Raw genomic sequence first — 10,538 nt, 5'->3', positions numbered from 1 at the left:
ACCACTATTTCTGTTGGTGCATCACAATGTTGAATTTTTCTCTAATTTACTAATTTGATCATCCCTTTTAATGGCCATGGCAACTTAACTTTAAAGAAGGTAGCTTCGTGCAATTCAAGCTATTCAAGAAGGTCCGTAGACTTGGAGTTGGATGTAATTCAATCACTGGCATTTTATCTCACTACAATAGTGTATTCAATAACTCTCTAATTGTCGCATCGTGTGCTACACAAGTTGTACACTCTACACTGTACTTGAACCCTGCTTGTGCTGATACATAATGTAATACAAATACATTCCTATGAATGTTCTTTTATGCTCACTGTGTACATAGTATTTACTCTCCAGCTGCTATAATAAATATGAAACTTGAACGTATGAGACTGCCTATACATATTCCATCCTTGATATCTGGTTTTGCATAGGATTCTGTACCATTTTCATCTATAATGGCCACATTATCCTTGGCATATAAGCAAATCTACAGAGGGAGGGAGAGATTCATATAAGTGTACAATGGGTAAGAAGAAAGAGGAAAAGATTCAGCACTACTCCAGCTCAGAAGATATGGTTGGTTGGTGAGGGAGACTTTTCATTTTCCGCTTGTTTCGCTAGAGCATTTCGCTCTGCCGCTGTACAATGGGTAAGAAGAAAGAGAAAAAGATTCAGCACTACTCCAGCTCTCAGAAGATATTGTTGGTTGGTGAGGGAGACTTTTCATTTTCTGCTTGTTTGGCTAGAGCATTTCGCTCTGCCGCTAACATGGTTGCAACTTCTCTTGATTCTAAAGGTACAAACAGAGTTACAGAAAGCCTTAATTTGCCTCATAGTACTCATCTTCTTGCTATTTTTATGAGTCATACTAATTTATTAGTTTTAATTTGAATCTTTCAGATACTTTATTGACAAAGCATAGGAGTTGTGTACCACACTTGGAGGACTTGAAGAGAAGAGGGTGCTTGGTGCTGCATGAAGTTGATGCATATGACATGAACCAACATCCCACCTTAATGTCCATGAAATTTGATGTTATCATCTTCAATTTCCCTCATGCAGGCCATTTTTCTTGGCTATGTGAAAGAGACGAAGAGCTTATAGAGTAAGTATGTAAAGTGATTCCTTGCTTGTTCATTTGGTTAAAAATGAAAAAGAATAATAATTAAAAAAAAGCACACCTGTTTCTCTGCCTCGCTTTGTCTCAATGTTTTTACTCTGTCAGATTCCTATCCCATGATTGTATTAGAGATCGACGCTACTCATCAGGGGGTCCTCATTAACACATTTTAGTGGTACATTCATTCACCATCAATTATTGCAATGCACATACTTGTGTTATTTGATACTCTTCAAGTCAAGAGTTGTCTAATAAATCTGCACAATTTGATGAGAATGTTGCACTTTTCTTTAACAGTTAAACAAAATGGGGGAATTTGGTAGTTAATTTTTTTTTTTTTTTTAAATAAATCAAATTCTTAGTGTTGTGGTGTGCACTGTGCATACAGTTTATTTTTATTATTTTCTGATGGGAGAGGGAGAAGTAAGGTTCAAACCACAAATGTTAGACCCATAAATGATATTATTATCACTGGATTATCATTTGAATCCCTTGATAAAGATAGAGTAAAAAATGCTTTTATGGATAAATTTTAAGAGTTGTGACAATTACACACCGTGTATACGAGAATGATTTTATTTAAAATTATAAAAATTGTGTATTCAAAATATGATTTCACCATTAAACAATTATAACTAAAATCATTCTTTCACAGGGTGTTTGTACGGTAAAGTGCACTAGGGAGTGTGTAACAAGATTTAGCTTAAATTTAATATGTTGTATTTGTGTTTCGGGGTTTCCATGGATATAGGATGCACAAAGAGTTGGTACAAGTATTTTTCAAGAGCGCCCGTAAGATGCTGAACAGGGATGGAGAAGTACATGTTGCACATAGAGACGACTATCCATATTATGAGTGGAAGATTGTGGAACTCTCTAAAAGAGCAGGTCTATATTTGAAAGAGAAAGTGGAATTTTATAAGGTCGACTACCCGGGCTACCACAACAAGAGAGGTGGTGACATCGAGTGCAACAAAACATTCCCTCTCAAAAGCTGTTTCACCTTCAAGTTCTCTCTCCAGAAAAAATACCGCTCAAATGCCTGATAATGATAATCAAACAAGTGCCAAGTGACACAGTCGTTGTTGATTATATGACAAGTGCAAATTGTTTAGAGGAAATTGTCCAACCATGAACCCCCAAACTTTACGCATATGACTAGCACAATATTTGAATAATATGACAGCACATATGAAATATTTTATGAAGGAAATATTATTAGTACACGCGTTATTCTTTTAAAAGTTTTAATATTTGAATTTTTGAGTTAATTTTTTGCAATATTTGAAACTGCCAAGCAAATTTTTTTTTTTTTTTTCTTGTAAGTCATTGTATGTTCAAGCAATGACTTCTTCATTAATTTATAACACAAATTGAAGTTAGACACGAGAAAGTAATGCAATGGTGTAGTTTCATAATTAATTTAAGATTTTATAAAAAAATTATTTTATTCTACCACATAAACATGTAGGTTCCCATCCGTAGCATGGGTTTACAACTAGTTTAGTTAAGGATAAAACAAAATTATGCTATCAAAATTTTCTCCTTCTTTGTTTTTTTTTTTGTTTTGTTTTGTTTTTTTTTTTTTAATTTAATTTTTGGTGAATAAAATGTACATATTGTAGACACTACATTTTGTACTCCTTAAGACTCGGGCTGCTGTTCCTCAATGATCCTGAAATTCTAAGGCCTAAGATTGGTTTAGGGCCCATTCAAATTACAAATTGACTTAAGAGATGTTAAAATGGAAAATATAACTTTTTATGAGCAAATAAATTTATTTTTGGAAAATAAAAGGCCAAGGAAACCCTCAACTTGTGTACGCAAGCAAGGACCTGCGTACGTAGGTCTGATGCACGCGTACTCAGGCACGAACCTGCGCATGTATCTAGGGTTCTAGAAACTATAAAAGGCAAGTTTTTATGAATTAATGTTGAGGTTTGGAACGAATCTCACATCGTCTGGGAGTCGTTCCAAACCCCTATTTTCTCACTATATAAAGCCATACATGGCACCTTTTCAACACATACAGAAAATCCTATGGGAAAACTTCTTCAAGTCAATTTTATTTTGATTGGGACCTTTTTTGGTCTTGATTCTTGAGTTTGAAGTTTACTAATAATTTTTGTTTAGTTGCGAATAGATTTGATTGAGGGGAACGGTTAAAATCAAGCCAAAGAGCTTTTTGTTGTGAGTTATATGTTCTAACTTCTTTTCCTTCATTTTCTGGTTTTAATCTTGTTTTAGTTTTGCATCCTTCATTTGTTTATGTTTGCTTAGTTTAGGTTTTAGTTGTTTTCTGTTTCAAAGCGTGCTAGGTTGCTAGATTTGTTGTTTTTTTAGTTTTTGTTCTTGCTTTCTGGGTTAGGGTTCTTTAGGGCGTGTCTGCGGGCCTATGTATGCACACATACTCATGCTTAGAAACTCTAATTTGAGTTTTTCTGCTTCTGTTTCTTTGTTTCTTCCATATCATATGCCCTTGTTTTGTTCCTTTTTTATGCTTTCTAAGTCTCTGTTCCTTTCTTTAAATGTTTGTTTGCCTTTAACATGCTAGATTAGGGTTTTCTTTTCTTTTCTTGCTTTAATACCATGAACATGCATTCACATGTCCATTCATTGATGCATAGGTGCTGAGATGTAGTGAGGTAAGTAAGGTAAGTCATGCATTCACATGAACATATATTTGCTTGTTATAAGAGCTTTATCTCCGTTTGATGAATATGTATATGCCATGCCTTAAATGATAAAACGATTTGTTTGTTGCCTTTGTTTTTGTTTGATATATGCATGTTCCTGCCTTGGATGTGATGTGATGATATGTATGGTAGATGTATGCTAGGTTTGAAATGCTTGCCATGATAGATGTATGTTAGGGTTTGGGATGAAATGCCATGTTGTATGCTTAGATGTATGCTAGTGTGTGTGTATGTGTTTAAGATGCAATGTTGAGTGTGCCTTTAATAGGATTAAGATGTAAGACACAATGAGTGGAAGTCGACCCATAGGTCTGGCGGTTTTGGGTGCCTAACACCTTTCTAAGACCGTACCTAAACTTCAAACTATACTCTGGTAGTAAGATCAAGTCCTTTCATGTAAGGGAGCTATATTCATGGTTCCTAGACCATAAAACTATGTGACGACTCATTTTCTCTGCCTCGGTCCATTTGGCTGAGGCATACTCCCCAAACCACGCGTGGCGCGCACACACAGACACACATATAGGTTGGGTTGAAGTTACACCTAGTATAACTCTAAGTAATGTTACAGCACCCAATAACTTGTTTAGAATTCATATTTAGAAAATCTCACCGTTGAAATAAATGTTCTATATGTTATTAACATTCATACTAATTTTCATGTTAATTGGATATTATTTATCATTTGATCCATGAACTCATCTTTTGTGCATTATTTTAAACTGCAAAAATTTGAATTTAAACAATTGATTGATGATATGACTATTAATTTTTGATCACATTGAAATTTTGCAAGCATGGAGATATACAAAGATAATATAATCTAACGGAGGATTTGTCAAAGTTCATTAAATTATAAAATATCAAGTGGTGTAACATTATTTAAAGTTATACCAGGTGTAATTTGAACCCAACCATATATATATATATATATATTATAGTCGCTAACCGGTGTGATGCACGGGAGTAGCTACTGGATGAGTTTTAGGAAAAGAAAAAACCATTTTTGAGTTGGAGTAGTAAGCAAAAATGCATAAAAAAAATGATATTGAAAGAAATAGCACAATTTTATTAGTTAGGTAGAAGAAAGCAATGTTGTTTTATTTATTAGTTTTTTGTGAGAAGGAATAAGAGATAGAATCTTGTGTCTCTAGTTTAGTTTGTGTCGTATATATATAGATATATACAAGGTAAGTTGTAGTATACATAGCAATAGATGTCTATTGAAAGGTCACAACCTTTCAATTAGATATACCAAAAGGTGTTTATTGAAAGGTCATAACCCTTCATATAGGATATATATATATATATATATATATGAAAGGTGCCTATTGATCGAAAATGTGTCTATTGACCAAAAATATGCCTATTGAATCAAAAGGTACCTATTGACCGAAAATGTATCTGTTGAATGAAAATGTGTCTACTAACAAAAAAAGTGCATATTTAATGAAAATGTGCCTATTGAAGGGTCATAATCCTTTGGCTATAAATAGTGGTTCATATAAATAGTAGTTTATATTCATTTAGTAACTTTTCAATTTCTTTTATTCCATCTTTCTTAAAAATACAAAAAACCAGTGAATCTTCTCCAAAATTGCTATTTATAAAACCTAATAAACTTGATTGTATATGTGGCTGTTACTTTGAAGTATTTCGTTCGATTCCATAGAAATTAATTATCCAATCAGATTTTTGGCATTTCATTCAATTTCATAACTCGTTTCCTCTTAATTGTATGATTAGTTGATCAATAACTTCAATTTTGAAAAATAAATAAATAAATAATTGTGGGTACCCTTGTAATTGCAGTCCAGAGTCGGAGTATATGGAGGAAATTGTTGAAACCATCCCGTCGTAACATTGATCTTCCTGCCCAAGACTCTTTAATGATCATTCCGCAAAATGAAATGATGCTTTAACTGGTCAAAATTCTATTGCTGAGTGGACTACCTACCTTTCTATTTCTTCTTTTTTTTTTAAAAAAAAAAAAATAGTTTTTTGGTTCTAACTTTTTTATTGCCATTCCACTTTTGTCTACCACTTTAACATTTTTCTTTGTTCCATAGTTGAAGCCAACGTTAAATTTTCTTTTACTTTTCTAATATGGGTCAGTGGAGTAAGTGTCCTTGTTTTCTCCAAGAGTTTGTTTTCTTTCCGCTCCTTGTTTTTCATTTCATTCATCTATTTAGTTTGGGCAGTGTTTTTTTTTAGTCGATTATTTTTTGTTAAATAGTGAAAAGGTCTAAGAATCAAACCACACAACTGTTCTGTGTTTTTAAATATTTACGTGACAGTAATTTATGTAGCCATATGGCGTAAAGAGGAGTTATCAACAAAAAGTCAAATGTTTTGACTATTAGTTATTATATATATATATATATATATATATATATGGAATTAGGTGTTAGATGAGATATTACAACATAATTTTGTTTACACAAAAGAGTTGTGATAGTCTCTAGCTTTAGAGTTTAGGGAAATTGCTATTCTACATAGGGAGATAGCTTCAAGGAAAAGAAAATATAGTTCCCTCTTTATTATGATCTTAGTGTTTGATGCCGGATGTGGAAGCATCAAGAAGCAGAACACGCCTACTTCTAGAAAACAAGAAGCAAAACATGTTTACTTCTGAAATTAACCTCGAATCCACGATTGTTCCTTGAATTCACAAGGGTTCCTCGAATCTACGAGTGTTCCTTGAATCCACAAGGAGAAAGGGTCTAGAATCCATTAGAAAATAGAAAGACAAAAGTATGAATTTTATTGATTGAATAATTATTTTAAAAAAACATTAAAAGCATTAAAATAACTCCTAATTAATACCTAACCATAATAAGAACCAAATTTGACATAAAAAACATTAAAAGAACCTAAAAATAAGGAAATAATAACCCTAAATCTAAAATAACGAAAATTACAAATTAAATACAGAAATTAATAAATTACAATAATTAAAAAGTAAATTTTGTCCTACATTAGTGTCCCACATGGATTAAGTGTAAACTTAACCATGTGTTTATATGCTCTTGGACACTCTCCCATTGTAAGTTTGTTTTCAAGGGTGAGTTCTATTCATGAGTTCTAACATTTGGTATTAGAGCTAGGCGTGAAGGAACAATTATTCAAATACTAAACTAACAATCTATCCTATCATTATCTAATTACCCAACTTAATAAATTTAAAGAAAAACTAGGCATGTAACACACACTCTCTCTCTCTGAAAGTGTCCAGTAAGCTATATCTAAAAGTTCCACTTGTCTGCGATGGATAGATGAAATTAATATAGAATAACTCATAAATGATTTTTAGGATTTAAAAGAATTTCGAGATATATATATATATATATATATTTGAAAAGGGATCATTCATTCATATAATCATAATAACAGAACATCCTGAATCAAGGCCTCCATAGCCGGTGGAGGAGAATCCTCCATCCAATACACATCATTATCTAAGGAATTTCTAGCATGTTGAGCAAGAGCATGTGCAACCTTATTCCCACCCCTCCTAGTAATGCTAATTGTAGCCCACTCTAAACAATGAACCAAGTGACGAATGTCATCCACCACATAGCCTAGCAGTGAACAATTAATCCGTGATGATGAAATGGCTTGCATAACATTTACATTATCTCCCTCTATGATCATCTTGGTGAACCCAGTGTCCATAACAAATTCCATTGATCTTCTACATGCCAACAACTCTGGTTCCTCACTAGAGCTCACCTTCGGTCCACTAGCTGTCATTGCCACCATAACTTGACCTTGCTCATTCCGNTAATATAATTATAGACCCAAAAAAATAAGCATAAGTTGACAATGGGATATATATATATATATAAGTTTATTTATAATTTGATTACTTATAAAATAGAAGTAATGATGATGGAGGAGACTATTTTAGGTTGCATTTGGGAAGTAATCATGAGTTTTAATGCACTTTTTAGTACCATTCATGGGTCCAATTGTACTGTTTCAACTACCTTTTACTTTTTATCTACAATACTTTAAGTAAAAAGTTTTTAATTTCAACTAAATAAGTTGTTCTCAAACGGATTCTTACTAATTTGAATTGAACTGAAAAAGTCCCAAAAAAAAGGTCTAAACTAGGTCAGGAAAATTAGAAACTTAGTAAAAGATGACCAAAAAAAACTTAAGTAGTTCCATGGAACTGCTCCGATACTACCTAAGTATTGTCCAAGGATGCATGACAACATGATGACTTCATTAGTTCATTAGGCAATGAATAAAAGCTTTGAAACAAAAGTTGCTTTCATGGACATTGAAACTTTAAGCAAAAAGTTTTCAATTTCAATTAAATAAGTTGTTCTCAAACGGATTCTTACTGATTTGAATTAAAATGAAAAAGTCCAAAAAAAAAAGTCTAAACTAGGTCAATAAAATTAGAAACTTAGTTAAAGATGACCGAAAAAACTTAGGTAGTTCTATGGAATTGCTCCGATACTACCTAAGTATTGTCCAAGGATGCATGACAACATGATGACTTCATTAGTTCATTAGACAATGAATAAAAGCTTTGAAAAAAAAGGTTGCTTTCACGGACATTGAAACTTGGTAGTTATAGCCGATCTGGAAAGAACTCGAGCTCTAGAAAAAAGATACTAATAATAATTTGATGGACCCAAATTAAAATGAGGAAAAATTGAACTTCCTCATACAGAACAGAATGAACGGTGCACAACATACCACACGGAACTTCAAGAGCGGGGTGAAAAGACGAAAATACTCTTAGCAGTCTCCTGCTTGTCAGGAACGAAGAAGACAAAGCTGGAGGCCGTCTTTTGCGGCTTTTGATGAAAAGATGCTCCCGCAATCATGTTTGCTTTGATATGCCTGTCCGTTTAGGGGCAATCATGTCATTCAATATAGTAAACAGTGAACTCTGTCAGTCAGAGGCCTAAAGACCAGCCCACGTGGGGAGGGGTCGAGAAATCGGATTTTGGCTCTCCAAAGGACCCCACCTTGGCACAGCCACGTTTGTCAAATTTATAAATTTTTAATTATTTTATAATAATATATGATAACCCAATAAATGCCATTCTCTAGACGAATCAATTAGGTATCATCATCTACCCAAAATCAGCATGGACAACGGAAAAGAAGCTATAAAAAGAGCATTCAACATCTCGGCAGTTATAAATAAGCCATTTGATCGTTAGGAGACTCATCAAATTTCACATTGAATGAACCCAAAGGCGTTACAAAAGAGGTACTTATGCCACCATAAACAGGATACAATGGCTAGAAGAAAAAGATATATATATATATATATATATATGCATTTCAAAACTTGAAAAAGGATCATTCATTCATATAATCATAATAACATAACATCTTGAATCAAGGCATTCACAGCCGGTGGAGGAGAATCCTCCATCCAATACACATCATTATCAAAGGAATTTCTAGCGTGTTGAGCAAGAGCATGTGTAACCTTAATCCCACCCGTCCTAGTAAAGCTAATTCTAGCCCACTCTAAACAATGAACCAAGTGACGAATGTCATCCACCACATAGCCTAGTAGTGAGCAATTAATCCGTGAAGATGAAATGGCTTGTATAACATTTACATTATCTCCCTCTATGATTAGCTTGGTGAACCTAGCATTCACAGCAAATTCCATTAATCTTCTACATGCCAGCAACTCTACTTCCTCATTAGAGCTCACCTTTGGTCCACTTGCTGTCATTGCCGCCATAACCTGACCTTACTCATTATGAATAATTGATCCCACTCCAATTTTGTCCAGCTCAAAAAAATAGTTGCATCAAAATTTAATTTATAAACTGATGATGGTGGAGATTGCCAAGTTGTGTTGCCATGTTGCTCCGTCTATGTCATAGTTAGCTGCACCTGGGATGCTTTGTATTTTGTCAAAAACTCTTCAGCTCTCTTTTTCAAGTTCCTCGGGTCCATTAGAGTTCTACCAAACAATACACGATTCCGCTGGTTCCATGTAAGCCAAGCTTAAATCCAGAACAGCTCCAATTCCTCTCTCGGCAACTTGTCAATTAAATATTCCATGAGCTGCATCATGTCTGTAGGAATTAAGCTTCTCTTCTGCAATTTTCGACAGCTTCTTGCCCATATATCTTGCACTGCAGCACACTCCCAAATTGCATGGATTGTAGTCTCCAATTCCCTTAAGCATATTGGACATTTATCATTAGGTATAACTCTTCTCCGTACCAAATTAGCTCTTGTAGGCAAAATTTCAGTACAAGCCCTCCAACCGAATACTTTAACTTTGTTAGGAATTTTGAGGTTCCATAAAGCATGCCATACCTTCTTACCTGCACTACTAGTTGATGATTCAGCCCTATCCTCCCCTTGAATCTTCCTTGCCACCTTATAAGCTGACTTAACAGAAAATTTTCCATTTTTATTGTAGCTCCAAATAATAGAATCAGCAACATGTCTTCTGCTAAGCTGAATTCTACATATTGCTTCAGCATCATCTAGATGGAAAGTTGAATGAATCAGCTCAGTCCTCCATACATGTATCTTCGGGTTAATCAACTCTAACACAACCATCTTATCCAATAAATCATGATTAGGATGTAATACCTTATTTGTAGGATAATTAGGGATCCACCTATCTCCAATCACCCTAATTGAGCTCCCATTGTCGACCCTCCAACAATATCAAGCATGAAGAATAGGTAAGCAGCCACCAAACTCCTCCAAACATAAGAGCAACT

The 10,538-nt window shown here is 34.0% G+C and overlaps 1 protein-coding gene across 1 annotated transcript; it reads left to right on the top strand.

The window, feature by feature from the left end:
• The first annotated feature begins 487 nt into the window (after positions 1–487).
• LOC112028449 (uncharacterized protein At4g26485) lies at positions 488–2,319 on the top strand. Its single transcript, XM_024061138.2, has 3 exons — positions 488–790; positions 895–1,099; positions 1,866–2,319. Exons 1-3 carry the CDS (start codon positions 640–642, stop codon positions 2,158–2,160), a joined length of 651 nt encoding a protein of 216 aa, XP_023916906.1. The 5' UTR covers positions 488–639; the 3' UTR covers positions 2,161–2,319.
• The last annotated feature ends 8,219 nt before the right edge of the window (positions 2,320–10,538 follow it).

The sequence above is a fragment of the Quercus suber genome, unplaced genomic scaffold (genome assembly GCF_002906115.3).
Source record: "Quercus suber isolate HL8 unplaced genomic scaffold, Cork oak 2.0 scaffold_166, whole genome shotgun sequence".
In the NCBI taxonomy this organism is placed as follows: domain Eukaryota; kingdom Viridiplantae; phylum Streptophyta; class Magnoliopsida; order Fagales; family Fagaceae; genus Quercus; species Quercus suber.
This window is presented reverse-complemented; position numbering and strand designations above follow the sequence as displayed.

Bases quoted from the DNA above. Each gene is read 5' to 3' on its own strand.
- LOC112028449 (XM_024061138.2), top strand. From the start codon at position 640: ATGGGTAAGAAGAAAGAGAAAAAGATTCAGCACTACTCCAGCTCTCAG. The intron at 791-894 runs GTACAAACAGAG...TGAATCTTTCAG, and splicing joins AACTTCTCTTGATTCTAAAG to ATACTTTATTGACAAAGCAT. The intron at 1,100-1,865 runs GTAAGTATGTAA...CCATGGATATAG, and splicing joins AGAGACGAAGAGCTTATAGA to GATGCACAAAGAGTTGGTAC.